We start from the raw sequence: 17,263 nt of genomic DNA, 5'->3' as shown, positions 1-17,263 counted from the left end.
GCCAATGGAGAATAACCAAGATTAACTCACTCCCCAGCCTTAAATAGGATTTGCATATGGTGGGAATCCTTTGTTTCCCAGTTTGACCCCCACCCCCTCTTAACGGAAAAACATGAAGTCCAAGATAGGGTGTAGTACCAGGTGATCACCTGACCTGCAGTGTCAAAATAGCATCTCAGGAAACTTCTCAGGAAGGAGGGAGATTAGTATCTTCAAAGTTTTATTGTCCTTCCTAATGGCCCATCCAGGCTGATTGCATAGTGTCTGGTGGGCGTTCCTCAAGTGTGTACACAGTTGTAATTGTTACATAGTCAATAATGTCACATTACCTTTTAACCACTAACTGGTACACCCTCTAAAGTGCAAGTAGCAAATCCAAAATTCACATAAGGTATAACAAGGTCCAACATTTAGAAGTTAAAGCTAGACAAAGTCAGACTGGAAAAAGGTGTACATTTTTAAACAGTGAGGGTAATTAACTATTGAAATAATTTATCAAAGGTTATGGTAGATATTCCATCACAGACAAATTTAAAATCACAACCTTCCATTCTCCATCTTCCACTTGTGGCTGCTTGCCCAGGGTCAGTTCCAGCTCACTCAGATAGATCTGCCTCTGGAAACCCTTCCTGTTCAATGAACTGTCATACCCTATAAATGTATGCAGACGCACACGCACACACACGGGTCTTGTCTGGCTCTCGCCAATTTCATAAGTCTTATTAAGTAATCATTTGAACTTCTCTAACACCTTTTATTCAAATATGTCAAAAAGCTTTACATGCATCAATGAAGCAAGCCTGGACACCCCTGAAAGGTGGTCAAGAACTATCCATCCTCATTGTAGATGGGGAAACTGAGGTACAAAGATGATAAAGTCTAAGTGTGCAAACAGGGCCTCCAGTTTTGGGTGTCCAACTTGAGATACCTACAGGGGCCTGATTTTCAGGAGGTACTGATCACATACAACTCCAGCTGAAGCGAAGGGGAATTTCATTCAGAGAGTCAGGCTCAACTGGTCTCTAAAGTTGGCCAAAACCAGACATCCAAAAACATCTTGCCAATTTTGCAGAATTGGCCATGCAATGAGCTGTGCCATGCAGGAATAGAACTCTTCCTATTTCTGTGACAGTCACCAGAAGATATAGGTGCCATTCTTGACCTTAAGTTCCATTTTTCAGTCTCTATTTCTATGATTTGTATGGTCTTTAACTGAAGTTTGAAAGGAAGAGAAAAGGGACACAAGCTACCGTATATATCTTTTTGTGAATTATTTTATTGCAACAGTAGAAAACAATTAAAAAATGTAATAATAATAAAACTATGACAAACTTTTAGCTAAGTATCCTATTGTACTAGATTGTATCTCAAGCTATAATTTTCATGTAAAAATCTGTTTATTCAATAATAAATGCACAGGTATATTTCAAAAATCTGAAAATGTTTCACTATTTTATACTCTTCCAGAGAAGACTAAAAGCTACAGTCCATTTGTGTTTATGTTAAAGTTGTCTGTCATTTAGTAAATAAATAATACATTAACAGAGATAACTGACACTAGGGAATAGCCATTTTTCAACACAGATGAATTTATAGATTTTCATTAAACACCTACACACAATAATGCTATTAACCATTTCCAAGTGGGATTAGAGACATTCATTGTTTCCATCACCATGTAGAATTACCATATGTAGTCTACTCAATATTCCAGCCAAAATATCAGATTACAGAATTTGTTTTATAATAGGACCATAGAATTACAAGACTAGCTTCTCCCCTCTAAACTATATCTTTGTTCAATGACCACCTATCTGAAAAGCTTGGATGTGTTCCACCTAAACTTGTGCAGCATTTTAAATTGAATCTTTAATGTAGCTTCTCAAGACCAATAAGCATTTATTCTTAAGCAATGGTTCATCCTTTATTTTTTCCTGCCTTTTCATTTATTGTGAAGTTCTGCAAAAATTTTACTAACGCAGAAATTTCATAATTGCATCTACTGTGGAAAGGAAAAAATGAAATGCACAGCAACTCAACCCGTTAGCAACGTGACTAGAGAGGAATGAGGCTAATTTATGACCATAGATAAGAACCCACTTGAACAGCGATATCATAATTTAATATACTTTCAGAGCACCAATATATTTTGTGACATCTTTAGAAACCTATCTCCTATTGCTTTGAAACTAGTTTCCAGCCACACATCAAATTAAGGGTAAATCCCTGCAGCTTTAGTTCTAGTAATGAGCATGAAACCTATGGCCCTGATCCTTCAATTCACTGAAGCAGGACAGAATCTTATTCCTATCAACAAAGCTACATATGGGTACGCTGGTGCACTGTAAATTTCAAGATTGGTGCCTAACAGTGCCTCTGTATATGTATCTCACACCTTTTGCAACCTGACTTGGATGAGATTCTAATCCTTCATATCACTTGGATGAGTTTGCATTAGGTAGCTGGGGATTTCACATTTGTGGGTAAGGTTTTTATTTAGAAAATAAGAAAGGAACTAATTTGGCCTGGAGGGGAATGTGCAGGGCTATTTTTGTAACAACATAGCAGGCGTGTGTATGATTCCAGAGCACAGCCTGGTGTCCAGGAGCATCATTCACATATTTTAGCTCAAATCCTCACCCAGCCATCATACATCAGGCACAAATTACTCCTGCTTTTACCAGGTCTTGCCAGACTGAGTATAGGCCTCTATGTTATATGTGCGCTTATATTAATGCTAAACAAACTTAGGGCTTAAATTTAGCCTCATATCTCTACTCCAAAACAACAAATGGGGTAACGCTTATTTTAAAAATTGTCATCTCTTCAGAAGTCAGTTAGCAACAAAGCAGTAACACTTTGGAAGAGCTTCCAAATATTTGATCCAAAGGTACAAGAAGGAGTTTCTCACCACTAACAACCTGTAGTGAGGCATCCATCAGGATTCTGTAGCTTCATTCCACCTCAATGATTTGTGGTACAGTGTCCTTAACAATTGGCGATATTACTTTATTTCCCCATTCTTGAAAACATTTTCCCCTTTCCTACCACCATTGCTTTTGTCTTTCCTGCATTGAGCTTGAGCCTATTGCTCTTCAGTCATCTGTTGATTTCTTCTAAGCACTGGACATCAAGGTTCCACAGAAGGATGTTGATAAATTGGAGAGGGCTCACAAAAGAACATGAGAACGATTAAAGCATTACAAAACAAGCCTTACAGTGATAGACTCAAGGAAATCAATCTGTTTTGTTTAACAAAGAGAAGGTTAAGGGATTACTTCATCACAGTCTATAAGTATCTACCTGGGGAACAGATATTTGATAATGGGCTCTTCAGTCTAGCAGTTATAACAAGATCTAACATTTGGAAGTTAAAGCTAGACAAATTCAGACTGGAAATAAGGTGCAAAATTTTAAACAGTGACGGCAATTAACCACTGAAACAATTTATCAAAGGCTAAGGTAGATTCTCCATCACAGACAAATTTAAGATCACAAATGGATTTTTTTTAAGACATATTCTAGTTCAAACAGGAGTTATTTTGGGGAAGTTCTATGTCCTGTATTATAAAGGAGGTCAGACGAGATGATCATAATGGTACCCTATTACTCTTGGAATTTATGAATGGTATTACATGCCCTGCTTGCACACAAACATTTTAAAGAAATGGAAGTTCCCATTTTTTAAATAAATAGAAAATCAGAATGTTAAACTCAACTGATGGTGCAGGTTAGAACAGGAAAGTCTAAACATCTATTTATCATTTAGTGATTACTACGCTATTTTAATTACATTTATAAAGTACACATATAGCTTAGTTTCATTAATGTGGACATTCCTTTTACTGCTTTCCCTCTCCCTCTCTTCTCCAACTGCTATTTTTTCCATTTTGTTTTTGCACAGGAAAACTGATCCCTTCGTAAACTAAAAATCAAGATTAGAAACAGGTCCATTATGCAAGCCTTTTAAGATGGATGTGTCATTATAGAGACATGTCAGGAACAGCTGAGGAGATCAAGACTTCAGTATTCCTAGAGAGCCTGTGATACAAGAACAAGGCCTCTGCTGTGCATCTCCTCCCCACCACAAACATGCAACTTCCTCTCAATGCTACACGCTTGCTGCTCTGTTCTTTTTCTGGCTGGCACAGTTGCAGACAATAACAGCGTGCCTGCTGGTTAGCTCCTGTGGGGTTCCCATGTACCCAGCTCACGCTTCTCTCCACCCCACCTCTCCTGCCACCAGCTCCCCATGATTACCCCACACCTGTCTTCACTGCTGAAAAAAATTCAGGAGTGAAAAATTAGTTTATATTCCATTCTTGTCTCTTTGGATCTGAGAAGTTTCCAAGGAGAAAATGTACTAACCCATACCCAACCCACAATTCCCAGTACACCTTCTCTCAAAACATGAACACACTGCAGAGAATGTACAATCAGCGCTGGAGTGCTTTAGCCCAGGATTGATGCTCCTGCACATTCTGCAGAGATGGTAGTTACTGCTTTTTAGATAATCTGAGGCTGTTGGAGAAGCTGAATCCCAGGTCAACAGTGTCATCAGTCGTCTCTACTGGTATATTATTCTTTCTTATGTGGGATGAGTAAGTCCATGCTTCTTGTCTTGAAGTTAGCACATTCAAAGTCCCATTGCAATGGCATGCTTCTGGCTGCCTCAAATGATCTAAATGAGCAGAGTTTGGATGGTGAACACCTGGGTAGGAATTTGGTTGACAGTGATTAGGAGAGAGGTAGTATTCAGTTGCCACAGGAGTGGATGCTTGGGTATGGAAAGGTCTGTTAGACATGCAACAATTTTTCTTAAATCCATGATGAATGCCTAATTTAGCAATAAGAGGCTTCCCAACATTAACTTCCTTCCTTTCATCCAAGGAATCATCTATTCCTGGATATTCATAATGCAGACAAACTGTGAAGATCAAGTGCTCCTGTGAATGACAGACAATAAAATTACTTCTCCCCTCAAAAACAGAGTAAAATAAAAATATTAAAAGGTGATTATTTGTCTGAGGTAGCAATTAACACATTTTAAGTACAGTAACAAATAGACATATAATAAGCATAATTGCTGAAGTGCGATAAGCCTTGCAGTTAAATGTATACTACACTCACAGGGCCAAATTCTGCACTGATTTACATTCAGCACACTCTCACTGAAATCAAAGAGGCTGAAAAGATGTAAACTCATTGCAAAATTTTGCACACTAACTTCATACTGTGTTTAAATATAGCTCAAGCTTAACATCCAGAGACCTCTTGTCCCCAAATCCTTTCCCCTCAACCATGTATCAGAACACTAGCTGTTTCCTTATCAGGCAACACTTTCCCCTGTCACTCTGTGGGTGAAATTCTGTTAATGAAACAACTACAAAAGCACTGGGAGAAGTACTGCAGATATAGTCGTGGGATGATTTCTCTCTTCCCCTCCAAATTTCATTTGAATTTTAAGTAACCCAATTCAGCAACATCTTTCTGCCACAAAAGAAATAAGAGTATGAAGGTGCCATTTGCACCTTGCTTAAATGAATATAGGGTTTTAGGGTAACACTAACTCATGGGTGATCCTGATTTATAAACCTGCTAGCAGCAGGATAAGAAAGCACTCGTCAGCATGGCACTCTTCATCCCACCCACCTCCACAAACACTCCAATTTTTTGCAATTTCTAGAAGTGTTCGTGGTACCCTCTGGCACAATGTATTGGAAAGTAGATACAGTAGATCATATGCAGCAGAAATGCTAAAGTCCTGAAAATGCTACAGTCCACTTTTGATCCTTTAACAGCAACAAGAAAAGGAGTACTTGTGGCACCTTAGAGACTAACCAATTTATTTGAGCATGAGCTTTCGTGAGCTACAGCTCACTTCATCGGACGGCTGTTACTCTGAAACCTGTCATTTAACAGCAACATTTAACTATGCAAAGTGAGCGTGCTTTAAAACACGATGGGTTCAAGGGCACAGGCTGGACTGTAAAGAGATTATTTATAACATTTCCACTTTTTACTAATGACCTCAACTTATGGCTCTGCTTTAAGGCATCACGCTTAGTGAGCAAATAGACATGGAAACATGATATGTACAAGGTGCTGTGATTCCTCCAGAGAAGTCAATCAATCTTCTCAACCTATAGGGCACATTTTCCAGAGCTGTGTTTAAAAGGGACTTGTGAAATAATATGATTTCATATTCTTTGGCTGTCTCTTTGGAACATATTTTCAGTCTGCCAGCTACAGAGCCAAGTCACTGAAGTGTGCTCTTAGCCATTCGCTTTCTAAGCCCCTAGAATAAATGTTTAAATGAGCGAGCATGCTTTGGGCAATTACTGAAAATATACATATACATATAGAATCCAGCTCTTTTACTGGAGTTGTGAAGCAGCATGATTAACCTGTACTGTATAAACAAATGTATTAACCACCTTTAGTTTCTGCAGTGAACTTAGTCTAGTGTAGAGACAGTGTTTGGGAAGATCCTTTGATACTAAATAGCTGCCAGTTTCCTCAGGAGTCCCTTTATTTGCCTCTTTAGGATCTATATCCAAGTCCTGTTGCAAAAAAAAAAAAAAAAAAAAGTGAGAAATAAGTTGTAGGTATAAAAAACGAGTTAGAACAATGTGAAAAGGAAAATAAAAAGGAACATTTGGATTTTATGTGAAGTAGCTTAAGATTTGAGTTCAATGTACAACTTGTTTCTACCCAATTTATTAAAATTTAAAACTAAAAAAAATAGTGTTTTTCCTTTTCTTAACGAAAAGATTCTGCATACAAGATTCAATGAATATTAGAGAGAGTCACCTAGGCTGCCTAATTCATCATCAGTCACAAGTTGGAGTAGTTTGTGTTTCATCTCTTGTCTTCCTAAAATGCAACTCCAGGCGGACTCCTTCCCCATTTCTTACAACTAAAAACAATGTGCAAGTTTTGTTTCCCTCCCTTTTCATCTCCTCCTCTCCCTAGTCATAATTGTTCCACTCCAAACCAAGAGGTCAAAACTCAGGGTGCTGTCACAAGCAGCTGGACTGCTATCCATTACCATAGCTAATAGTATACAAAAATAGAGCTTTCCTCTTCTAGATTTGAGTATACTAAGGTAGCATTAGAACAATTGATTAGTTTCCCTTAAATGTGTCATTTTCAGAGTACAATTGTTCTAAAGCTGCTACAATTAGTACGTTTTGATAAATTCAAATTAAAACACTATTTCTTCCAAGATGCCAGGGTGCCCTTGTGCCCCTCTCAGGGAAGTAAAAATAATGAAATAAATGAGTCAGAACAAAAAAATGTGGAACCCAATAAGATGCACACTAAACTTTATTACTTAGAATCTTGGCTTTCAACTGCATCCCACTCCCTCACTTTCTTCTGTACTTTGCCTGCTAAGGCCCTGATTGGGTCTTTGGATCTATACAGGCAGATACCCGATGCCCATGCAGAGCCATTGATCTCAATGGGGCTCTGATCATGCACTTCTTATTGCAAGATCAAGGCCTTAGAGTGTATTGTCTTCATACTCTTGTAATACCAGGTGGGCTGAACACTTCACAATATACTATATACTACTATAGTAACAGCACTGTAGGAGAGGAGGACACTTATTTAATATGTTAATTCACAAATACGTAATTCTCTTTTCATTCACTATTTAGAAAGCACCATGCTAGGCACTTGGAAGGAATAAGGAAACAAGGCTCCTTCCCTAAGGAGTTTATAATTTAAGGTTCCAACCCTGCAATTCGCTGCTCTCTAGCTATGGTGACTTCAGTGGGGATCCCTGAGAGTGGAAGTGCACCTGTATGAGGTGACTCGTAGGACCGTGGCCTAAGTGACTGATCCTTTCAATAAGAACTGCAGGCATTTAGCACCTTGCAGGATCAGGCCCAATTTAGATGTAACAAGTAATAGAAATCAGGATGTGAAGGGAAGGGAAAGAAGAGAGTTTCAACAAGATCATAAGATTTGTTTTATATATGCATCCTGCTTGGTTCAGAATTCAAATTTGAATTTTTTTCCCAGAAGGTGTAGTCTGGCACAAGAGCAGAAGCAGACAACCATTAATGTAAATACAGAGCAATCATGAAACACAAATAGGAAACACTTACAAGTGGGAAGTCTGTAACATACGCTTTGCAAACTAGTATTTCAGGAGGTTTCTTTACTATCCTTGTGTAGATGATCATGACGTTGGAAAATTCAGCTGCGAACCCCAGCTGAATCTGAACACCACACTTAAAGTCAAGATACATACTTTCTGGAAGTTCTGCAAATAAATATTTTGGATAAACCGGTTTAAAATATTTTCATGAAAGCCTAACATGCGTCTGCCATTGTTTTAGCGATCTAAAAGGACATTCTCCTCCCTTCCTATTAGTATCATTAAACATTTATATTGTGGTAGTGACTAGAAGACAATCTGGCAGGGACCTCATTTGCTAGGTGCTGTAGAAAGAAAATAGTAAATGGCATACCCTGTGCCAATGAGCTACCTCTTCAACCCACACCTTACAGGCTCCTTTCCAAATGGGGTGCAACTAGAACATTTTACATGAGTAAGGATGTGATTACACAATACTGGTGGAGCTAGACTGGCAGAGCCTTGTAGTACAGATACAGCTTAGGCTGACAGAAGGGTTTTTTCTGTCAGTGTAGGAATGCTTCCTCCCCAAATCATGTTGATAAAAGCGTCTTCTATTGATATAGCTGTGTCTGCACTGGAGGGGCTGTTGGCATAGCGACATCAGTCACACACCTGAGTGACACAGTGATGCCGATTTAGCCTCTATACTGAAAGTGCTTGATCCAGACAAGTTAGCTTGTTTACACAGTAACCTCGTATCACTTCAACTACACCATTATAGTTAAAGCAATACAATCCCCTTAGTATTTACATGGTTATACTGGCATCCTTAGCACACAGGAAGGGGAATAAACTTTATTTATATATCAGTTAAAAAAACCAAACAAATGAACAACCCTAACTGAAATAGTAATGTCAGTACCGGGGGGATGGGAGGGAAGTGGGGGGAAGACTGTTTAGACCAGGCCTAAGTCTTTGGTAGCCCAAAAGGCTTTGTGGATATTTTCCTATGCATGGAACAAGGCCAAAAATAAAAAGGAAAAAATGCAGTGGACTGACTAGGAATCTGCATAGTGACTGAAAAAACCTGAAATCTCTGGTTCTGATATTAGAACCAGCACATTTCTCTATGCTGTGCAGTGATTAAAAAAAAAAAAAAAAAGACCCAGGGATGATATATAAGGGAGAAAACTGTAAAGACACAAATAGGAGTTAGGTGCCCAGTTTTATTTGAGCACCTATTCAATCTGTAAAATTGTAAAAGTGGCAAAGGGATTAGAGAGGAAAGAAAAACTTAGACTACTAATCTTCTGCTCAAATACATTACAGACAATTCAGTACCACATTCAAATCTATCAGGAAAAAAAATAAGAATATTCTTGCTTAAAAAAAATAAGTCAGGGATAATGTCTGGTATGCTGCTCTGGAAGTTACTTCCTATGAAGTGAATTTAACATCCCATATTTTTCCATAACAATTTCATCCAGAGATAAACCCAAGCAAAAACCTCCAAGATCTGAACAGTCCTCTGAATTCTGTTCCTTGGGTACATTTCTACGCGGTATATTATAGCCAGTGAAAAAAGCAACAGTAAGGACTAGACACTACGCCCACATATATTTTCAATTGAATTATTTACGCATATCAAGTGAGAAAGAATTAATAATGAAATTAACATCTTGAAAGGGTGATCTTTTGGAAGAGAGTTTACTGTACCATGAGCTTTGGCCCACTGTAAGTTCCGTGCCAGGGACTCTGCAGATGATCCTGTTTGCTGAATGGGATCAGTTAATGCTCTCTTCTCAGATAAACTGCTGCGAATCTCCAAAGCCTGCTTGCCTTTGGTAAGGTGACACTTACCCATATCTAAAGATAAGATGCAAATAGTTTTGCAGGAATCAAAGCTGCTGAAATTATAATTAAAGCAGCTACATCATTGGCATTATGGTTATGGTTGTGACCGCATTCCAATGATGAACTCACTATCAGGGAGGTTTAGTGATTGGCTATTCAAATTCACTCAAAGCTGAAATGCAGCACGCAAGATGTCTTAGGAGAACAATTTTTTCTGCGTCTATTTTCTACACGCCTCCACATTTAAAAAAAAATCTTCAGTATGGCCCTGATGCAGCAAGGTACTGAAGAACACGACTAACATTAAGCTTATTCAGTCACATTCTTCAGTGCTTTGCTGAATGGAGGCCTATACATTTAAATGAAACAACTCTAAGCTCACTTTTTTTTCTCCAGATGGTTTTTGCTGTGCACAAGGTTAAGACCAATAGCTAAAGAGTGATTTGAATTAAAATCAAGGTTTATAAATCATGAATTCATATATCTGGACTATTCAAGTTTGGGATTAAACATTATATATACATTACTGAACAGTGGTCTATGTATTTTCCTTTGGAATGTAACATTTGCCATACCTGATCAGAGGCTTGCTACGTAAAAGGGGTCACCAGTATAATAGTTTGAGAACCATTGATCTAGTCCAATATGCTGTTTCCGACAATAATTAATAGCTCTATCACGTTACCTGATCCCATCCTTCACAGGGTCGTGACCCATACGTAACCTGGACTTTAACACCCTCAAGGAGAAAAGATATGCCTCATTCTCTTCTCACTTACATGAGTATGAACCCATTAACTTCAGTATAGTTATTTTAAAATTCCAACCAGCATGAGAGATGAAACAGACCCTGTATCTTCGTTCTGTGCACTGTGTCCACATTTGTAGCTATGTAAGTGTTAAAATAGTAAGCTGTAGTAATAAAATTTCTGATGTCAGGGAAAGACACTCTATGATAGCACCTAGTCAGCTGTGAAATGCTGTACATTAAGAAAAGACTCCTACATATTCCCTCACACAAACTCACACACAGCTGAAATCCTGAAGTTTGTGATCATTTTAAGATTTATAGCTAAAACTCTTATTTGTCTTGAATAGTAGTCAAGATTTTCTTATAATAGTCCTGTACATGTACAAAGCTTGTCATGAAACTTAATAAAAATATTAAAACAATGACCTATCATTCCATATTTTCATATCTAGTTAAACAGAAGATAAGCCAGGTGGGGGGAAAATGCAAGAGAGGCAAGGAAGTAGTAACTGAAAAGTAACTATCATCCATGGATCCACACTCTAGTCAAATGGGTGAGTCATACCTCAATTGGTGGTGGCAAAATTGTTAATCATGCAGTACGTGTGCACTGTATGTGTTTATGCTGCAGCTAGTCACACAATCATCATAATTTCCTTTTTCTCCCTATAGCGCTGGCACGTTAAAACTGAATTGTTTTAACTTTTGTAACACATTTTCTACAGTCTGTCTTGTCAACAGCAAACCAATTTGGTTGCATATTTGATATCTGGTTTGGACTTTTCTGATTTATGAATCCTTGTCAGATATGCACACCGAGCCAAATTCTGTCTTCACTTACAACCCTGTACCCTGACTGAGTGTAATTGACAGCAGAATGTGGCCCATTATACAGATTTTAAGTCTCCAGCTGTTGGGAGACCTGGACAATATTTTTAATGGAAAGCCAGTGAATTTATGTACAAAAAAAAAAAAGACATCAGTGCATATAATCCATCATGTAAATGCTCTTGTCTACTCTTCTATGCTTTGAGAGAATGCTCACTCTCAACTAAGACATTTTCTTCAGCACTCTTCACCCAGGCAATACTCCCATCAACAACACAAGGAGTTCTGCCTGAGTGACAAATGATGAATAGGGTCCTCCATTGTAGTCTAGTCAGTAAATAATGGTTATGCCAACAGATGTGGTATTAATACTGTATATGACCCACAGAATTCAAGCCTAATTAGTTTGTCTCCAGACAAGTCAATTGGGCTAGCAGTCACATCCAGAGATCACATGACAAAGGAGAGTGATTTTCGTGACCATATAATCATCTGTAAACTCTCATGAGAGTTGCATACTCACAAAAATTTCAAATAAGCAGTATGAATGCCATATTATAGTGGCTCATCAATAGCAGGGCTATTATGGTAAGGGGTGCTTCTGAAATGCTCCCAAGATAAACGTGTATATATATGCCAATTCTGTCTCACTTGAAATAATAAGTGAAAATGAAAGCACTTTTTCTTGCATATTAAACCCTAGCCACGTTCAGAAATATTAGATATTAAACATGCTTTTTCCTTCATGCACTTGAAGATTTTCCTGTATGGAAAGCCTTAAACATGCTTCAATACCAAGCTTTTGAAGCAACAAATGAAATACAAATTCCATCATACAACAAAGTACATTTGAACGTATAGCACCCTGCATCCTACAGGAGCTAATATCAGCTTACAGAAAGGGGTCTTTATTAAGATGTTTCAGGTTTTACACAAGAGGTAGCTGCATTTTGATGGTGGGTTTACACTGTGCAGTAATAAGAATTTAGAGAAGGAAGTGAAGAACGCTCTGTGTAAAAGAGGAGTTTTAGATAAGAAAAAAAGGATTTTTTTTTTGGAAAACTGGGAGCTAAGGGAAGTTAAAATGTAGGTTGCTTTCACCTTCTGCAACTTCATCAAGTAGCACAGTAATCTTCTTGTCCTCTAACATGCGTTCCTTCAAGAACTTCATGAAAATCCCATTGGCTAACCCAGAGTGCTGAATTTCAAAAGCTTCTGCTCCTTGGCATCTTTAAAGTATAATAAATAATAAATATAAGAGCAAAAAAGAGAGAGACAATGATAATTAGTAATATTTTACAAGACGTATGAATGTGAGAGGAATGCTGCATGAAATAAGGAACTGCTGTATGAAGACTAAGTTGTATTTAGAACCTAGTCAATCTGGTCTTCACAGAAATGCAATATACCTTTACAAACAATTAATTTGTGAAGCGTTCATATTTACTACCAAATCACAGAAATGAGGCAAGATCAACCTAAAGTATTATTGCTCCTTGAACAAATTATCTTGGAGGACAGTCCCAAAGCAGTGCCCGAAAAATGTGCCAGTACAAATTCCATTAATACCTCCTAGTTTGGTAAAACTCTTGACCACTTACCAGCTGAATGCTTTTGCATTTGCCATATTAAATCCACAATAGTAGGGTGCTATCCTGAAACTGCTAATCTAAACTTTATACAACCACTTCAAAATACTGCAATTACAGAATTAACTTTGTTCTTTGCAAGCCACAGGAAGAAGAGCTTGCAACCAGTCTAAGTGCTGTAGCTCAGATAACGAAACCCATTTATTTTATTGTAAAACATATATGTAAATTTAAATTTGTTCTGACACTCAGTAAAAGTTAAACTACACAGTTTGTACTTCTCTGTCCCCTCAGACACTGGAGTTGTAGTCTTTGTGTTAAGATGGCAGTGATATGGGTAAAGCCACCAATTCCTTTGGGTTTCTGTTGCTCCACTTCCTTGAAATAAGAAAAGGAGTACTTGTGGCACCTTAGAGACTAACAAATTTATTAGAGCATAAGCTTTCGTGAGCTAAATTTATTAGAGCATAAGCTTTATGAAGTGAGCTGTAGCTCACGAAAGCTTATGCTCTAATAAATTTGTTAGTCTCTAAGGTGCCACAAGTACTCCTTTTCTTTTTACGGATACAGACTAACACGGCAGCTACTCTGAAACCTACCTTGAAATGTATATCTTCATAAAGTAAGTTTATACAACACAAAAAAGTTCTGAATCCATGTGAGGAACAGATTGGGTAATGTAATATCTCGGGCCCTACCAACTCACAGCCAAGAAAAAGGCATCACAGACTGTGAAATCTGGCCTCGTCCACACCCCCGTGAAATCTCGTCTTTTGTGTGCTTTTACCCTATACTACACACAGATTTCACAGGAGACACCAAGGTTATTTTGGGGGGGGTAGCAGTATTGCCACCCTTACTTCTGCGCTGCCTTCAGATCCGGGCAGCTGGAGAGTGGAGGCTGTTAAAGAGGCAAGCCAGCTCTGAAGGCAGTGCCCCACCAGCAGCAGTGCAGAAGGAAGGGTGGCAATACCATACAATGCCACCCTTACTTCTGTGCTGCTGCTGGCCGTGGCTCTGCCTTCAGAGCTGGGCTCCCAGCCAGCAGCCACCGCTCTCCAGCTGCCCAGCTCTGAAGACAGGGCTGCCGCCAGCAGCAGTGCAAAAGTAAGGGTAGCAGTACTGTAACACCCCCCCTACAATGACCTTGTGACCCCCACAACTTCTTTATGGGTCATGACCCCTAAAATTACAACACAGTGAAATTTCAGATTTAATTACCGGAAATAATGAAATTTACAATTTTAAAAATCTTACGACCGTGAAATTGACCAAAATGGACCATGAATTTGGTAGAGCCCTAGTAAGAGCTCTAACTGAAACAAGCTTTTGAGCTCTACAGAGCTCAGCAGAAGCTGGTCCAATAAAAGATATTCTCTCGCCCACCGTGTCTCTGGTATGTCCTGGGACCAAAATGGCTACAGTAAGAAATGACACATATGCCATAGTTCAGGGCAACTACATCTATATTCCCCCTCTATAGTCCAGCAAGGGCCCTCACTCTCAGCTTCAGGCTCCCCTGGCTGTCTCCTCTCTTGGGTGCATCTCACTTCCTCCTGACCAGGCTATTTCCAGATTGCATAGCTCTCGGATTATACTGTGAATTCCCCAGAAAAGTCAGACTGCCTAAGCACATCTGCTTTGTCTTTGTCCTCAGAGACGGTGAACAGCGCAATTGCCACAATTACGAGTTACCACACAGCACTTCCTATGCAAGCCTATTTTATTCTTAAGTATAATCATTAGAGAAAACATTCAATACAAGAAAAGAACTCACATGCATGCTAATAAACTTACTGGATATCACCCAACTGTCTCCAATATGAGCTCTGAAAGGTGAGTCTTTGAAGCCCCCCATACCTTGCCAAAGGGTCTGTTTTGTGGTTACAGGTTTCAGAGTAGCAGCCGTGTTAGTCTGTATTCGCAAAAAGAAAAGGAGTACTTGTGGCACCTTAGAGACTAACCAATTTATCTGAGCATAAGCTTTCGTGAGCTACAGCTCACTTCATCGGATGCATAAAGTGGAAAGTACAGTGAGGAGAATTTATATATACACACAGACCATGAAAAAATATACATTGTAAGGAGAGTGATCACTTAAGATGAGCTATTACCAGCAGGAGAGTGGGATGGGGGGAGAGAAAACCTTTTGAAGTGAAAATCAAGGTGGGCCATTTCCAGCACATTTCCAGGAGTTAACAAGAACATCTGAGTAACAGTGGGGGCAGGGAGGGAATAAACAAGGGGAAATAGTTTCACTTAGTATAATGACTCAACCACTCCCAGTCTCTATTCAAGCCTAAGTTAATTGTATCCAGTTTGTAAATTAATTCCAATTCAGCAGTCTCTCGTTGGAGTCCGTTTTCCAAGTTTTTTTGTTGAAGGATACTCACTTTGAGATCAGAAATCGAGTGACCAGAGAGATTGAAGTATTCTCCGACTGGTTTATGAATGTTATAATTCTTGACATCTGATTTGTGTCCATTTATTCTTTTACGTAGAGACTGTCCAGTTTGACCAATGTACATGGCAGACGGGCATTGCTGGCACATGATGGCATATATCACATTGGTAGATGTGCAGGTGAATGAGCTTCTGATAGTGTGGCTGATGTGATTAGGCCCTATGATGGTGTCCCCTGAATAGATATGTGGGCACAGTTGGCAACGGGCTTTGTTGCAAGGATAGGTTCTTGGGTTAGTGGTTCTGTTGTGTGGCGTGTGGTTGCTGGTGAGTATTTGCTTCAGGTTGGGGGGCTGTCTGTAGGCAAGTACTGGCCTGTCTCCCAAGATTTGTGAGAGTGATGGGTCGTCCTTCAGGATAGGTTGTAGATCCTTGATAATGCGTTGGAGAGGTTTTAGTTGGGGGCTGAAGATGATGGCTAGTGGCGTTCTATTATTATCTTTGTTGGGCCTGTCCTGTACTAGGTGACTTCTGGGTACTCTTCTGGCTCTGTCAATTTGTTTCTTCACTTCAGCAGGTGGGTTTTGTAGTTGTAAGAATGCTTGATAGAGATCTTGTAGGTGTTTGTCTCTGTCTGAGGGGTTGGAGCAAATGCGGTTGTATCGTAGAGCTTGGCTGTAGACAATGGATCGTGTGGTGTGGATGAAAGCTGGAGGCATGTAGGTAGGAATAGCGGTCAGTAGGTTTCCGGTATAGGGTAGCATTTATGTGACCATCGCTTATTAGCACTGTAGTGTCCAGGAAATGGATCTCTTGTGTGGACTGGTCCAGGCTGAGGTTGATGGTGGGATGGAAATTGTTGAAATCATGGTGGAATTCCTCAAAGGCTTCTTTTTCATGGGTCTAGATGATGAAGATGTCATCAATATAGTGCAAGTAGAGTAGGGGCATTAGGGGACGAGAGCTGAGGAAGCGTTGTTCTAAGTCAGCCATAAAAATGTTGGCATACTGTGGGGCCATGCGGGTACCCATAGCAGTGCCGCTGATTTGAAGGTATACATTGTCCCCAAATGTTAAATAGTTATGGGTGAGGACAAAGTCACAAAGTTCAGCCACCAGGTTAGCTGTGACATTATCGGGGATAGTGTTCCTGATCGCTTGTAGTCCATCTTTGTGTGGAATGTTGGTGTAGAGGGCTTCTACATCCATAGTGGCCAGGATGGTGTTTTCAGGAAGATCATTGATGGAATGTAGTTTCCTCAGGAAGTCAGTGGTGTCTCGAAGATAGCTAGGAGTGCTGGTAGCGTAGGGCCTGAGGAGGGAGTCTACATAGCCAGACAATCCTGCTGTCAGGGTGCCCACTCTCCTGCTGGTAATAGCTCATCTTAAGTGATCACTCTCCTTACAATGTATATTTTTTCATGGTCTGTGTGTATATATAAAATCTCCTCACTGTACTTTCCACTTTATGCATCCGATGAAGTGAGCTGTAGCTCACGAAAGCTTATGCTCAAATAAATTGGTTAGTCTTTAAGGTGCCACAAGTACTCCTTTTCTTTTTGTGGTTACCAGTTCATAACAGCCTTAGCTCAAAACTAGCACCCTCATTAAAAGTTTATTCCATCCCTCATATAGTTGAGGGGGTCTTTGAGCTGGAGTTTCCAGGAACAGGCAAACAGTAGACAGTGGGTTTTTTCCCCTAGGGCGTGGTTCCAAAAGGTCACCCTGTACTTCCTAAAAAACCCA

General features: G+C 39.4%; 1 protein-coding gene across 2 annotated transcripts in view; it reads right to left on the bottom strand.

The window, feature by feature from the left end:
• Nucleotides 1-1,256: 1,256 nt before the first annotated feature.
• MALT1 (MALT1 paracaspase) overlaps nt 1,257-17,263 on the bottom strand; it is a 94,622-nt gene continuing 78,615 nt past the window's right edge. For both annotated transcript variants that reach the window (XM_048851137.2, XM_048851139.2), the window contains 5 exons: nt 12,627-12,754; nt 9,809-9,958; nt 8,118-8,275; nt 6,438-6,563; nt 1,257-4,946 (listed from right to left, as the gene is read on the bottom strand). In XM_048851137.2, coding sequence (XP_048707094.2) covers nt 4,497-4,946; nt 6,438-6,563; nt 8,118-8,275; nt 9,809-9,958; nt 12,627-12,754 — 1,012 coding nt within the window. In that variant the 3' untranslated portion in view covers nt 1,257-4,496. The remainder of the gene's footprint in view (nt 4,947-6,437; nt 6,564-8,117; nt 8,276-9,808; nt 9,959-12,626; nt 12,755-17,263) is intronic.

Source organism: Caretta caretta, chromosome 5 (assembly GCF_965140235.1).
Source record: "Caretta caretta isolate rCarCar2 chromosome 5, rCarCar1.hap1, whole genome shotgun sequence".
NCBI lineage: Eukaryota > Metazoa > Chordata > Testudines > Cheloniidae > Caretta > Caretta caretta.
The sequence above is the reverse complement of the archived record's forward strand: the minus strand, read 5'-3'. Positions and strand labels throughout refer to the sequence as shown.